Source organism: Callospermophilus lateralis, chromosome 11 (assembly GCF_048772815.1).
Source record: "Callospermophilus lateralis isolate mCalLat2 chromosome 11, mCalLat2.hap1, whole genome shotgun sequence".
Taxonomy (NCBI): domain Eukaryota; kingdom Metazoa; phylum Chordata; class Mammalia; order Rodentia; family Sciuridae; genus Callospermophilus; species Callospermophilus lateralis.
Window position 1 is genome coordinate 36,212,657 of NC_135315.1, and position 16,653 is coordinate 36,229,309.

A 16,653-nucleotide genomic window follows, 5' to 3' on the forward strand; every position below is an offset into this window, starting at 1 on the left:
ACAAAGGCCTTCCCTCTAAGTACTATGAATGGATCTTATTGCTCTCTTTGACAAAAGACTTAAACACAGCCTCCAAGAAACTGGACAAGGCAGCTGGTAGTGTGGCACACATCCCAACTCCTCTGTTATCCTCACAGCTGACTTCCTGCTCACTGGCTGTCATTGATCTTACAAACTAATGTCCTGGTCTTCCAGAATATTGTCCACAGGTTTTATGATTTACCCTCTGCCACTGTATATGGCTATCAACACACTGGTGAAGGGAACTTGACCCTACTCATTCCAAAAGCCCTCCTCATAAATCATTCCCAAGGGGCTTAGAGACTGCAGACTCAAGTGAAGTCTCCTCACAATCCAGAATTCCTAAAGTGGGTCTGATATATATTTTATTTTAGTAGTGTGCTACATACAGTTTGGATAAGGATTCCAGAGCAGAATGATTATGACGACGATAGAGGCGCAGCTGTGAGTGGAGTCTGACCTGCCTAAGCAAGAGTTTGGTGAGAAAGTGGAAACAGCTGATCTTAAAGAAGTGTTTAAGTGGAAAAGGGAATGGTGGATGTTAGCCTGCTTCTTTTCAGAAGATTGTGAAACCATTTCATTTTGGTGATATGTGCCTGCTTCTATGTAAATCTGTTTTCTTAGTTCTCTGGTGGAAGCCATACATACATTGTATTCTTCTTTCTTTCACTTCAAATACTGTCCAAAAAATGATTCTCAAAACTGTACTATAATAGCAGAGGAACAAGCTGAACCTGGAAGAGACAGAAGAGACAAAAGCATGGGTGATGTCATGTTTTGGTGAAACACTAAAGAATCTCTGAAGATCCACAGAGCACACTTGGAACATTTGGCAGACAGAAAGGACAGAATACTGGTGTGGCCTTCGGATAAATACATTACTCCCTGCCACTGAATCACAATATCACCTTAAGTTTATCCTGCCATCTCTTATTATTTAGTTTGACCATAAAATAGGAGGAAAGTGGGGCTGGGGATGTGGCTCAAGCAGTAGCGCATTCGCCTGGCATGCGTGCGGCCCAGGTTCGAACCTCAGCACCACATACAAACAAAGATGTTGTGTCCGCCGAAAAAAACTAAAAAACAACAACAATAAAAAAATATTAAAAAAAATAGGAGGAAAGTGCCTGCTTTTCCTGGGACCAATTGGGAGGATTATTAAAAACATGTTCTTAGAAGCTCTTGGTCTAGAATTAATGTCTGCATTCATCCCCACATGTCCCTGCCTTTTCTACCACAACTGAATGTCTCTTAATCTGGAAACATGAAATTTCCCAGAAGATGAAACCTGTAGCAAAGTCCATGCCTATCAACTCTTCTGCAAGAGTATAATTTGGACATTTGTATTGATTTTCTTTATAAAAATTCACTGAGTCAAAATTATGTATTTTGCTTTGGGAACATCTGTTTCCCATGGCAAAGCAAGATCTCCCTGTGGATTTTCTAACTCCCTAGTCACTTAACAACTTTGAATCCTATATTCCCTCACTAGTGGAGATTCTTGAAAAGTAAGAGATCAAAGAGATGGCAGTTCAGAAGGAGAACTCCTATGGGGACTCTGGGATGTGGACTTTAGTCTCAGATTGCTTCAGAGCCAGGCACAGTTCTCTGTGTCACCATTACAGATGCAACTTGATAAAACATTTCTATGTAAGTGCAAATTACTCCTCTGCAAAGTGTATGGTTCTTATTGCAAATTATTTCTTACAAAGTTGTCATACTTTGTTTTTCTGATTATTAAAGTACATTCTCATTTTTAAAAATTTTGAAAATAATGGAAAGTATAAAGAATAAAAGATTAAAAGTTATACCTAATCTCTCCTTCTAGAGATAACCACTGTTGACAGTGATATATCTCTTTACAGAAAGTTTATAAATACATATAGATATGATAAAAAGACACATATATTAGACAATATCACACTTCTCTTACTACTTTTAACCTGATCCCCCTTTCCAGTTAATGTATTGTTACATATTTCCAATTGGTATATTTATTGTGTTTATATTCAAGTTTTCGAAGTTCCTAGAAGTCCTTCCAACTTTTCAAAGTGTCTATGTCACCTCAATACTTTTTTAAAAATATCTATTTTTTAGTTGTAGTTGAACACAATATCTTTATTTTATTTATGTACTTTTATGTGGTGCTGAGGATCGAACCCAGGGCTTTGCATGTGTGAGGTGAACACTCTACTGCTGAGTCACAACCCCAGCGCCCCACAATACTTTTTTGATCGGTCCAAAGATTAAGGTATATATTTGCTTCAGCAAAGAAGGCACATTCACAAACCCTCTAGTTTAAACTTTGAAGTTAGTGCTGAATGACATTAATGGCCATGATAGTATGGTTGTTTTAAAAGCATTCCTTGATTTAAAAAATACTTAAAATATTCAACAATTTTATATATTTTGCCATTCTTCATTCTATAACTGTGATCTCAAAAATCAGAATGACCTAGGATTCTGGAAAGTGCTGAGTAGGCACTTAGTGTCCTTCCTTTTCTGTTTCCTTAGGTTAGTGCAAGCAAGGATAGGCTCAGAGGTGCCATCAGCCCTAATCATTCTCCACCCTTAACCACCCCTTCTTATTTTAGACCCCATTTAAATACTGTCCATCATATTCTGACCTAGACCATTTCCCTTTGTGTCATTTTCCAAGGAAGAGTTGCTTTATGTATTTGTGACTAGGAGACAAAGAGAGTCCTATGGTCCTCCTTTCCCCTCCCACTCTCCAAAGGGATTTCATTTCCTGAATATACACAATGGCCCTCATGTTGCTTTGAGTTGCTATTCATTTTTTAGGCATACTTTCCACGAAGCTGTAGTGTCTATATTAATTTGTCTATATTACTTTCTATGAACAAAGTATCATGTTAATAGTAGACACTTAAATTATGATGATGTCACAACATCAAATGGTAGCTAAGGATAGCATAATGATTTTTCTATAAGAGAATGAAGTAATTTCTATTTTCAGATAAAAGCTGCCATGGGTTGCTAGGAAGATGGAAATCAACGTGGACCCATACAGCAATTATTGACCCATATTGTAACACTTGAATGTGTCTCTCTAGATTTACGTTCTTGTCTCTTAGGCTTTATATCTCTTCTTCTTTCTCTTCTCCCTTATTATTCCAACACTTTTTTCCCCTATCTTTTTCTTTCCCTTACTCAATGACTTGACTTACCAATCATCCAATCTATGGAAATTGATCCATTTTACATTGAAACTTCAGGTCCAAAAAGATTTTTCTTTTCTTCTTTTTGGCACTGGGGATTGATTCCAGGGTTGCTTAACTACTAAGCCACATCCTCAGCTTTTTTTTTTTTTTATTTTATGTTTTTTAATTTTGAGAAAGGGCCATGCTACTTAGGGCCTTGCTAAATTGCTGAGCCTCCCGAGTTGCTGGGATTACAGGCATGCATCATTGCTGGAATTATATTGTGCCTGACCCAAAAAGTCTTTTCTTCTACTTAGCCCTCCTTCCTTTGGTACAATTTAGCAATAGGTGCAACTTGGGAAGTTAGGAACTTTCCCTGGACTCATGAATTTGCGCCACCCAGTGGTTTAATCTGATAACTGCATTCTCTGAAAAATCAGTAGTGGGAATTAATAAATGCAGCATAAATAAATCATGACAAATATAAAGCCTGAATTACTGCATCATGGGAAAAATTCATAATAAGAAAATTTCATTATATTTTTAAATCCCATTTACTAAAACTTAGGATGGAAATGCTATGTTTAGTGGCTTGATGTTATGGTCTCCACTGAACAAGATGATAAATAAACAGTTCAGGCTATAGAGTAAAGCCCTTACTGCCTCTAGAAGAACCAAACATTCTATGGAAGAGACACATAATTTGAAGACTCATCAATTGCATATATGATAGTATCAGATAATAGTTTATTTTTCTACAATGAATATTCTTGGATGTATTTATGTCTAGAACATATGCCAAGGAGTTAATGGGTTGTAGGATATATAAATGTGTGTGTGTGCGTGTATGTGTATACACACACACACACACATATTCACCTTCACTAGATTGCAATTGGCTTTCCAAAGTGGTTGTACCAAATACAGAACCACTAGCAATAAAGAAATTGCCCATATTCCACATTCTCCCTAATTTGAAGATCTCAGACTTAATTTTTTCTCCCAATCTGATGGCTTTGAAGTCCTGTCATTGTTCTTACATTAATTTTCTTCCTTGATGGTGAATTTGAGTACCTTTGCATATATTTATTTGATGTTAGACTTTTTTCTTGCTTATAACCACTCCCTATTTTTCTACTGAGATATCTTTTGTTAATTAAATTTTTTTAGATATACATGATAGTACTGTGTACTTTGACATATTATACATACATGGAGTATGACTTATTCTAACTAGGATCCCATTCTTGTGGTTGTACATGATGTGGATTTTCACTGGTAGTGCATTCATCTATGAACGTAGGAAAGTTATGTCCAATTCATTCTATTGTCTTTCCTATTCCCATCCCGCCAACCTTCTCTTCATTCATTCCCCTTTGTCTAATCCATGAACTTCTAGTCTTCTCTGACCCCCTGTGTGTTAGTATCCTCATATCAGAGAGAACATTCTGCCTCTGTTTTTGGGGGGGATTGGCTTATTTCACTTAGTATGAAGTTTCCAGATCCATCCATTTACTGGAAAAAGTCATAAAGTCATTCTTTTATTATGGCTGGATAATATTCCACTGTATACATATACCACATTTTCTTTATCCATTCATCTGTTGCAGAGCATCTATGTTGATTCCATAGCTTAGCTATAACGAATTGAGCTGCTATAAACATTGTTGTGGCTGCGTCACTCTAGTTATGCTGATTTTAAGTCCTTTGGGTATATACTGAGGAGTGGGATAACTGGATCAAATTTTGGTTTCTTTCCAAGTTTTCTGAGGAATCTCCATACTTCTTTCCAGAGTGGTTGCACCAATTTGCTGTCCCACCAGCAATGTGAGAGTGTGCCTTTTTCTCATATTCTCTCCAACATTTATTGTTACTTGTATGCTTGATAATTGCCATTCTGACTAGACTGAAATGAAACCTCAGTGTAGTTTTAATTTGCATTTCTCTAATTGCTAGAGATGTTGAATGAGTTGTTAGTCTTTTTCTTGTAGAAGTCTTATAATCCTGAATATACTCCTGAACAGTAATCCTTTGTTTGTGAAATATGTTACAATCTAAAGTATATTCCTAACACTCTTTCTCAACCTGTGGATTTACAATGAAATAAAAACTTGTCAGGCTCTAAGGTTATGGGAGTACCACAGGCTCCACAAATTTGTTTTCATTTTGATTTCTATGGTTGCATTTAAAAAAAAAAAAAACTATTGATTGCTATGTCTAAAAATCCTACAAAACCAAACATAAACTGGGGCACAAAGGCACACACCTGTAATCTCAATGACTGTGGAGGTTGCAGGTTTGAGACCAGGCTGAGCAATTTAGTGGGACCTTGTCTCAAAATAAAAAATAAAAAGGGATAGGGATGTAGCTCAGTGGCACAGTGCCCTGGCTTCAATAACTAGTACTGCAAGCAAGCGAACAAACAAAAGACTCCCATAAACCAGGCAGGGTGATGCAGCCTGTAATCCCAGTTACTTGGAAAGCTGAGGTAAGAGGATCACAAGTTCAAAATCACAAGTTCATGACAATTTAGTAAATACCCCATCTCAAATAAAGTAAAAAGTACTGGGGATGTGGCTCAGTAGCAGAGTATTTGCCTACCATGCAGGAGGCCCTGGGTTCAATCCCCAGCACTATAAAATATAAAACATATTTCTTAAGAAAACTTCAAGGACTTCCAGTTTGTTTTTATTTTTATTTTTAATTGACATATAAAAATGTACATATTTATGGGATACATTATGATATTTTGTTATATTATACAATGTATAATGATCAAATAAGGATACTTAGGATTTCTATCACCTTTCCATTGACTTTTTTTGTGTGTATAGGGAAGGTTCAAAATTCTCTTTTAGCTACTTTGAAATACAGTAATTTGTTAACTATAGCCATCCCACTATGCTATCGAATACTAGAACTTATTCTTCCTAACAGTAATTTGATTCCTAAAATCCATCCTTTTCCTTTCCCTCTTTTCCCTATCCTTTCAAATTTCTGTGATCTCTGTTCTACTCTCTACTTCTATAAGATCAACTTTTTTTTTTTTTAGCTTCTATATATAAGTGAAAGTCTCCCATCTTGAGGAATTCTGCTTTGTCAATATATACATGACAAAATGAGAGAGTTGGGTTGCCATCACATTCAAACCGTATTCAATTCTTTTTTTGGTGGCGTAACTGATGGGAATTGAACCCAGGTGTGTGCGTGTGTGTGGTGTAATATATATATAATATATATATTTAGATGTTGATGGACCTTCATTTTATTTATTTATATGCAGTTCTGAGAATTGAACCCAGTACCTCATATGTGTGAGGCAAGCATCCTACCACTGAGCCACAACTCCAGCTCTTTGAATTTTTTACTTTGAGACAGAGTTTCACTAAGTTGTCCAGGATGGTCTCAAACTTGTAATCCTCCCACCTCAGTCTCCCAAATTACTGGGATTACAGGTGTACATCACTGAACCTAGCCTATTCTATTCTTTATAGAAGCAAGAGAAAAAAGCAGTTGTCAAAAATTACTACTATCTTCCAGGCATGGTGATGCATAACTGTAATCCAACAACTCAGGAGGCTGAGGCAGGAGAACTGCAAGCTCAAGGCCAGCCTCAACAATTTAGTGGGGCCCTAGGCAAAAAACAAACAAACAAACAAACAAAAAAAAAAAACTAGTGTCTGTCATTGTCTTACTTGGAAATTAAGTTCAGTTTCAGAACAATTTATTTAGATACTCTTTTCCTAGACATCTATGAATACTCCATAGTGTTAAAAAGAATTGCAAGATGCAGCAATGTCTGCATCCTTGGCACTATCCCAAAGCAATGAGAGCTGGGTAAGGTGGTGCATGCCTGTAATCCTAGAGGCTCCTGAGGCTGAGACAGGAGGAGCAAGAGTTCAAAGCCAGCCTCAGCAACAGTGAGGTACGAAGCAACTCAGTGAGACCCTGTCTCTAAATAAAAAATATGAAATAGGGCTGGAGATGTGGCTCAGTGGTCTAGTGCCCCTGAGTTCAATCTCTGGTACAAAAAAAAAAGGCTGAATTCATTTATTAGTTCTAGTAGTTTTTTTGTAGACCCTTTTGGGTCTTCTAGGTATAGAATCATGTCACCCACAAATAGTGATAATTTAAGTTCTTCTTTTCCTATTTTTATGCCTTTAATTTCTTTCGTCTAATTGCTCTGGCCAGTGTTTCGAGAACTATATTGAATAGCAGTGGTGATAGAGGGCATCTCTGTCTTGTTGGTACTTTTTCTTTTTTTCCAATTAAATACTTTTATTAATTAATTATTTTTTTGCAGTTTTGGGATTGAACCCAGAGCCTCTTGCATGCTAGTTGAGCAGTCTATCTTTGAGCTTTAATTCCAACCCCATAATAACTACTTTTTTTATCTTTGACATTTGTAGTATTTGGCACTATTAACCAATCCATTTTCATATATTCTCAGTGCTAGATTACTAAGTAAAATAAATATGTATTTTATCAAAATGGATGTATCAAAATAATGATAAGGATAATATAATCAAGGAGATCACCAGAGGAAAATCACCTTTGCTATACTTCCCTTACACCTATTTTATAGCTTATAATATTTTTATTTTAAATTTCATAGGAAGCACTATTTATTTGTTTTTGCAGTGTGGGCAGTTGAACTCAGGGCTTGTGCATGAGAAGCTTGCATTCTATCACTGAGCAACAACTTTGACCCTACCATATTTTTTATTATTTAGAGCCTAAAGGTCTTAATAATGCCCTGTTTGATCAGAGCATCAAAATCATGCTCATCTTCATAATCATCTCTGCTGCCTGTCTCCTGCCTCCCACCTTTATTGCCATTTCTCTCAAACCTACTTCCCTTTTGAACTGTGGGCTCTTCCTGTATGTCTTACCTGTTATCATGCAATTTTCTATTCTTTACTCTTCTTTCACCTTCTTCCACTTAACAAGCTCAGCCAATCTCATACTCTGTTGTGGCTTCAGATTTTCTATCAACTTGTTGCTTACTATAATCTCTGACCTAGACATCTCTCTTGGTGTTTAAACATCACCTGTATAACCTACATGCACCTTAAACTCAACATACCCACAACAAAATTTGCTCTTTTCCACTCAAGTGTGGTCTTTGCCTTATGTCCCCTCTCTGGGTAAATAGCATTATTATCCACCCTGTCAACCAAGATGAATTGAAAATTATCCTTAATCCTAATATATTACTTTTCTCCCCATAATAAATTTTTTCTTCCTTTTTTTTTTTCTTTTTCTTTCCAGTACTGTGGAATGAACCCAGAGTACTTTACCACTAAGCTACATCTCCAGGCTATTTTTTTTTTTTTTTTTTTTGAGACAGGGTCTCACTAAATTTCTGAGGCTGGCCTCAGACTTGCAATCCTCCTGCCTAAGCCTCCTGAGTTGCTGGGACCACAACCGTGCCCATCATGTCCAGCTAATTACTTCTTCAAACACTTTAAATGCATTTCTTCTTCCCACCTCATTCCAACAGTGTTAGTTTTGAGACTTCATTTATCTCTTATCTGGACTTCTATAGCCCCTGCCATTTCATTTTTCCATATGTTAGTTCACATCACCACTGATCACTGACAGAGGTAGTTCTTCTTTTTTTTTTTGGTACCGTGAATTGACCCCAGGGGCACTTAACCACTGAGTCACATCCCCAGATCTCTCTTTTTTTTTTTTTAATTTTATTTAGGGACAGGGTCTCACTAAGTTGCTTAGGGCCTCACTAAGTTGCTGAAGCTAGCTTTGAACTTGCAGTCTTCTTGCCTTAGTCTCCAGAACTGCTGGGATTACAGGTGTGCTCCACTTCTGTCAGAGGTAGTTCTAAAGCCCATGTTAGTGATATCACACTCCAATTCAATGTTTCACTGGCTCCCTATGCAAAGCCCTCTTTGCTCTGATCTTTACCTGTGCTATTTCATGTATAGTAACTTTCCTTGCTCTTTTTTTCTGTTCTTCAACCACAAAGATCAAAATAACCATGCCATTTTATGCTTTTGGGTCTTTGATTAATTTGTTATTTCTGCTTGGAATTTCCTTCCCATATTCTCCAAGACTTAACTTCTTACTTCCCAGAGGCTTACCGTTTAGTTCCCGCTAAAATTAACTAATCCCTTCTTGAAGCCCTCAGTGTCTCTATAACATGTATTATCTTATATTGTAATTACTTATCCTCATCTATTTCTGCCATTGGAGTGAGCATCAGTAAAATGAGAGTAACACTACTCCTTTAAAGGAAGTTTTAAGGACTAAAATGGGGGAATATATACAAAGGACCTGAATGTTAACTATTTCTAGCACCAAATTGGGAAGGGAAATCTGCTGTGTCATTTTGAAGAGTATTTGTATAAGTTCATGATTAAATAGTAAAGGGTTTCTAAAAAAAAAAAAATATTGTCCTTGGCATGATTATAGATTCTAGAAAATTAATAAAATGAATACACAAGTACTAAAAATGTGTTTGGTTGTGCAAAAATAACCAATTATAGTCATTTATTTAAACAGCTTAACATTTAAGGCCTAATTATCATGAAGCACCATAACAATTATACATATCATTAAATATGCATCAGATTAACCTTGTTGTAAATTTTGATTATAATAGTATTCTGTACTCCAAGAGCAGTCTTATAGTTAATTGCTCATAATCCATAAGTCTGTTCACTATTTACGTTAATTAAATGGAGCACTGCTCCTGAGTTTTTCTCCTCTGGAGGCAAAGCTATCTTATCCATTCTAGATTGCAACTACACATTTGTCCTGTGACCTGTGAGTTAATGTACATTTTGTTTTCTGTAGTGAGAAAGAAGCTAAAGAAGAAAACAGCTAAAGAAATTCTGTTTAGGGGCTGGGGATATAGCTCAGTTGGTAGAGTGTTTGCCTCACATGCACAAGGCCCTGGGTTCAATTCCTAGCACCACAAAAAAAAAAAAAAGGGGGGGGGGTGGTTTCCAGGTAGGAGTTCCTGATTCAAGAAATGAAAAACTGCTAATGCTGAGCACTTTTCAACCTATCCTAGAACAATCTCTATAAAAGCCCCACAAGTGTGGAGCACTTCAAGAATTAAAATTAAAATAATTATTTGTTTTAAATATTTAAAAAATTGCATTTTATTTATTTCTTATTTTTTGCAGTGCTAGGAATCAAACCAAGGACCTTGTATATAAAAGGAACAACTGAGCTGCATCCCCAGCCCCCATCTTTTTAAGTACTTTTATTACTTTAATAGTTTGACTCCCACTATGAACTAGAAACTATACATACATAATCACATCTTTACAAACTCTTAGGTATTATTTTCATTTTACATATGATGAGAAAAAAGAAAGATAATAACTTGCCTAAATTACTGAGAGTGGTAAGGAGTGAAGACAGGGCTCTAATCTAGGAAAGCCTCAAAGCCCATGCTTTTGCAATTACATTAAACTAGGCCAGTTTCTTTACAAATATTTCAAACATTTATTGGGCACTTATTAGTTGCAAAAGATTATAGACTGTCACCAAATGATGCAAAATACTTTGGGAGCCTGTCACAAGGTGGAGGCCCTATACAGCAGGCTGAAAAGTATGCAGCTAAGCTTCTGAGCAGGCATGTTTAAATTTTCTGATAAAACAGATCCATTCAGAGCTAAAACACTTTTAGTTCAACTAGATTTTTAGATTCTACCCAAAGTCTGGGAACCCATTAGACTGATCTCCTGTGCTTTTATGTGAATGAGAAAGATGTCAGTGAACTAAGGAAGAAGCAGAAGAAATAGGAAACAAAGACCTGGATTTATGAAAGCTGTGTTTAATAAGGCCACGACATTATGAAAATCCTAATATCTGCTAACTGTTTAGTTTCAAAAGTGAGAGGAAGTTTACTAGATATATTTGGGCAGATCTTTTTTTTATTTTATTTTTTTTTTTGCTTTTTACATTTTACATTCTTTAAAAATATTTGTTTACTTATGAACTTATGGTATGTTTATTAAAAAATTTATTTTTAAACTGACAAAAATTATATATATATATATATACACACACACACACACACACATATAATACACAACACAATGTTTTGATTATATGTATACATTGTGGCATAGTTAAACCAACATATTAACACATCCATTACCTCACCACTTCATTTTTGGTGGCTGTGAGAACATTTAAAATCTACTCAGTAATTTTCAACAAAATGATTTGTTATTATTTGATGCATAACAGAACCTCTGAATTCATTTCTCTTGTCTAAATAAAAATTTGATCCCTTGGGGCTGCAAATGTAGCTCAGTGATAGAGCATTTGCCTAGCATGTGTGAGGCACTGGGTTTAATCCTTAGCACCACATATAAATAAATAAAATGAAGGTATTGTGTCCATCTTCATTAAAAAAAAAAATTGATCACTTTGGCCAATATCTCCTCAATCTCTGCTCCCTCAGCCCTTGGTAATCACCTTTCTACTCTGCATCTAAGAGTTTGACTTTTTTAGATTTCACATACCAGTGAGATCATACAGTATTTGTCTTTCTGTTCCTGACCTGTTTCACTTAGCATAATGTCCTCCAGGGTGAGCTATGTTGTTAGAAATTACAGGATTTCCTTTTTAAGGCTAAATAGTATTTGTGTGTGTGTGTGTGTGGGGGGGACATTTTCTTTATCTTTTCATCTGCTGACACTTAGGATGTTTCCATGTCTTGATTATTCTGAATAATGCCTCAATGAACTTTAGAGTGCAAATATCTCAAAATACTGATTTCATTTCCTTTGGATATACACTCAGAAGTGGGTCTGTTGGATCATATAGTAGTTCGATTTTTAATTTTTAAAGAACCTCCAGGCCAGTGAGGTGGCACATGCCTATAATCCCAGCGGCGTGGGAGGCTGAGGCAGGAGGATTTCAAGTTCAAAGCCAGCCTCAGCAACAACAAGGCACTAAGCAACTCAGTGAGACCCTGTCTCTAAATAAAAAAAAAAAAAAAACAGAGGGCTAGGATGTAGCTCAGTGGTTAAGTGCCCTGAGTTCAATCCCTAGTACCAAAAAATAAAAAAAATAAAAAAACAGAAACTCCATACTAATTTCCATAATGGCTGAACGAATTTATATGCCAACCAACAGTACAAAAGAGATTCCTTTATCTCCAGATACTCACCAATGCTACTTCTTTATTTTTTTAACCGATAACCACTCTAACAGGTATCATATCTAACAGGTATTATATTTCATTGTAATTTGTGTTTCCCTGACAATTAGTAATGTCATTTTTTATATTTTTTCACATGGTGCTGGGGGTCCTCCTGAACTCTGGAATTACAGGCGTGTGCCACCATGCCTGGCTGATTTGGATATTCTTTTTTTTTTTTTTTTTTTTTAAATGTTTTTTTCTTTTTTAAAAGAGAGAGAGAATTTTTTTAATATTTATTTTTTAGTTTTTTTTTTCAGCGGATACAACATCTTTGTTTGTATGTGGTGCTGAGGATCAAACCCAGGCCACACACATGCCAGGTGACTGTGCTACCACTTGAGCCACATCCCTAGCCCCTGATTTGGATATTCTTAAAGTAAATTTTTGGCTTGAAAAGGGCAAAAGGTGTTTTTTCAGGTTTCCTTATAAAGATGTTTAGCTAGGGAACAGAAACTTAGTCATTTTGACTATGACAGATTAAATAGGGTGCACTGGAAGCATGTAAGAGATCTACTTAACTCAGACTTTGGGAGGTGGGTCAGAAGAGGTGTTCCAAAGGAAGTGATAGCCAAGTTGAGGTAGGCAAAAGAAGTTTGGAAATAAGAGTGCAAAGGAGAAAGGGAGCAAGTTAAGCCTAGCTGGAGAATGGAGTATAAGAGAGTAGTGATGAGAAGGAAAAATGAAGAAGGTAGAGCCTTAAGGACCTTTTATAAAGAACAACACAAAAATGTATTGTGCAAACTGAGGCACTTTTAAGAGTGAGTCAAGGAAATATTAATAATTATATAGATACCGATGAGGTGTAAACAAGGAAATGCCTAAGCAAATCAGGTATTATGGTCACGTGCAGGTGCTTGGACCTCCAGAGAAAGTAGAGTGCATAACTTCTCTTCTATGCATCTTGCCTAAGTGACTTCATCTATACCTTTGCGTTTATCTATTCATTTCACAAATATTTGTTGAAGATTCATTTCTGGGTACTGAGATTACTAAGAAAAGACACTGTCCCCAGGCTCTGTTTAGGGAAGACACAAAGAAACTATTCTATATATTTTTTTTTTGAATTTTTAAATATTTATTTATTTTTTTAGTTTTCGGCGGATACATCTTTGTTTGTATGTGGTGCTGAGGATCGAACCCAGGCCACACGCATGCCAGGTGAGCACGCTACCACTTGAGCCACATCCCCAGCCCCAGAAACTATTCTATATTTATGTAGGTTTAGCCCTTACCTCTCCACTGAGCTACAGTCTCATTTGTCATTTCCAGTTTGAAGGCAAAACACAGATCCAAAAATAGAACTTTAATTCATTTCGCCTCCAAATCTCTTTCTTCAGCTGGCCTTTCCCATTCCCCTCACCTGGTCTAGTAAGTGATGCAACTATCACTCCATTGCTTAAGGCAAAAATTCAAAAAAGCACTACCTCAATACGTGTTATTCTCCCTCTTAGTGTGCATTTTAATTTCTCCACATCTTTCTTAAGAACACTGACTAAATTGTGCTTAGAATTAATTCTAAGGAGGACTTAAAATCAACTGAAGAGGGAGGGTAATTTCCAAGCATTTGAATTCTACGTTTTTAATGAACAGATTGGGATATTATGTGGGACTGTTTATTCCATAACAGTACAACATTGATGCCTTCAGTTAGTTAATAGTCATGACATGCAGATCTGGGCATATGCCCCAGCCAGACTAAAAAAAAAAAAAAAAATCTGTTTATGTGATACACACACACAAACATGTTTAAGTAATTGACTCTAACTCTACTTTCAGAAAAAACTGAGAGTAGATGTAAAGGTATAGGTAAACCATCAGTATTAACAAGTTATTTTTTAATTAGCTGCTGTGTAAAAGGACAATTGATGCTTTACAAGGCAATTTCTATGTTTCTACCATCCATTCTCCACAACACTGCCAGAGTGATCCTTTTAAAGTAAATCTGATTATTCCTTTGGTCTCACTCTTCATGGCAACACATAAAATCCAAAGTCCAATCATGGCTTACCAGATGGTACATAATCTAGCTCCTTGGCTGTGTTTTTCATCTTATTTGTCTAATTTCTATGCCACTCTGATCTCTTTGCTTCTCCATTCCAAACAAATCCCTATGTCAAGGCACTGCATTTACTGTTTCTTTTCTAGAATAGTTTCCCTCTAGAAATTCACTTAGCTTCCTTTCTCATTAAATGATTATGTTTTTGCTTATGTGCTGCTTCTGTTAAGAGGCCTTTCTTGTCCACCCTAACTAAAAGAGAATCTCTGCATTACTCTTATCCCTTTATCCTGATTTATTTTTCCATAAAAACCACATAAACTGGCATTATTATTTAGGAATATGTGTATTACTTGTCAATCTTCCCCCAAATAATACGAGCTCTATGAAATAGCACCTTTGCTTCGCTCACTACTGAATTCCCAGCACCTAGTATAGTGTCTGCTCATTAAATATTTGTCAAATGAGCAAATAAGTATATTTTCAGGATACATCAAATATTAAATATTGCATATTTATTTAAATGATGCATAGGAAAATGAATGGAATGGTATAAGTCAAAATTTAACTATTTAATATGGTCAGGTGGTTTTTGCAACTTTTGCTCATGAATTTTCTTTCTTTTTTAACAAGCAACTTGTATTACATATAAAAAAAGAAGAAGAAGAAGAAGAAAAGTGATTATAGGGGCCTATAGGTAGAAGTGTAATTGAATTCTAAGAGGTTGGGCGAATGTATCAGAGACATACTTCTGAATAAATAGTATTTGGTTAAGATAAACCATGGTTGGAAGCCCCTGTGCCAACACTTCCTAGCAGTGTGATTCCAAGTTACAAATATGCCAGTGCCTGATTATCTTCACCTGGAAAATAGGGAAAATAATGCCTACATCATAAAGTTGCTTTAAATGAGACCATATATGTAACCTGCTTTGTATAAATGCCTGGCATGCAATAAATCCTCAACAAATAGTAGTTACTATAATAACCACTGGTAGTAGTAATAAGAGATGTTGGGACATACCTAGCCCTCAAGATTGACATCAGAGTGGACCACCACATCCTCTCATCATTGCACCTCCATTTGGGCCTCTGAATCCCAAAGAGGGGATGGTTCTTTCCAAAGAAGACAATTTCGACGTTGCAGAAGCATCTAAAGGAAACGTGCCCTCTTCACCCCTGGAGCCATTCAGTCTGATCAATCCAAGAGCTGCACTGAGGGGCTGGGACTGGAGTGGCGGCCCGCTTCGCGGTCCTGGAGCCCGGTGCCTCAGCCTCAATTTCCTAGGCTGCAACTGGGGTGGGAGTGGGAACGTTAACACAAAACCCAGACTGCACCAGTCGGGCCTGTCTCTCCCCGCTTCGGAGGGGACCAAACGGCACCACGAACAGGAAGCCTCTGGTGACGGGCCACGCGCCACTCGGGAAAAGTGATTATTGCTCAGATTCAACAGTCAGGCAAACATCTCAGCCCCATCTTCCCAGTCCTCAAGCACCCGAACGGCAGCGGGGGCCGGGCGGGGCAGGGGGAAGGGACACAAGGGGAGAGGGGCAGAGCAGTGGCGGGCGGGGCCGCCGTGGCCAGAGAGAGGGAGGGGAAGGAGGCGTCGGGGGTGTAGCAGGAGGCGGGCTCGAGCCTGCGCAGCCCGGGACCGCGCACGCAAACCCGGGCAGTGCACGCCCAGTCGAGCGCGCACGCAAGCCCGAGTAAGGCACGCCACCGCTGGCAGCGCGCGCGACTGGTGGCTCCTCGGAGACGAAGTTGCAGACGCGGTGAGGTGAGGCGCGGGGCAAGCTTGTGGCAGGGCGCGAACCCCTCTGGCAAGACCTAGGGGGACGCAGGGTTGCGAGGTACGGACTGCGGCGGCGAGGGGAGCCTCGCATGGCGCGGCGTTTGGCCACGCCGCACTGTGGGGGAGGGCGGCGCGCGGCTGGGCCTGACCCCGCTGGAGCCCCGCCCCGCGCTTGGGCGGCCCGGCAGTGTCCCAGCCTTGGTGTATCGTTCCCTGCAATGGAGCCCATAATCACTCCTATATCAGTGCTGTTCGAGATGCCCTTGATCGACGTTACCAAGTGAAATTTCCAAGTAGGCCTTTGTAAGTAGGTGCGTTAGCACCATTTTGGAGCAAAGAGAAAAAAAATGACTTGCAGCTAATAGAGACGAAGTAAGTTGGCTGCAAAACTGTAAAACCTGCGTCTCCTCTGCACCATGCGGAATCGCTTTTCACAGCGCCTTTCTTCCACATTCCAATATCTAATTTGAATTTAACCAGTGTTCCTGTGGAGCTG

At 37.9% G+C, this 16,653-nt stretch overlaps 2 protein-coding genes across 4 annotated transcripts in view; one reads left to right on the forward strand and one right to left on the reverse strand.

Annotated features, from left to right (window-relative positions):
* Acaca (acetyl-CoA carboxylase alpha) overlaps positions 1–15,643 on the reverse strand; it is a 271,109-nt gene extending 255,466 nt beyond the window's left edge. For both annotated transcript variants that reach the window (XM_076871149.1, XM_076871147.1), the window contains exon 1: positions 15,389–15,643. In XM_076871149.1, the coding sequence (XP_076727264.1) occupies positions 15,389–15,426 (38 nt within the window). In that variant the 5' untranslated portion in view covers positions 15,427–15,643. The remainder of the gene's footprint in view (positions 1–15,388) is intronic.
* A 403-nt stretch (positions 15,644–16,046) lies between these two features.
* Positions 16,047–16,653, forward strand: part of Tada2a (transcriptional adaptor 2A) — a 60,621-nt gene continuing 60,014 nt past the window's right edge. For both annotated transcript variants that reach the window (XM_076869759.1, XM_076869758.1), the window contains exon 1: positions 16,047–16,142. The gene's annotated coding sequence lies outside the window, so the exon portion shown is untranslated. The remainder of the gene's footprint in view (positions 16,143–16,653) is intronic.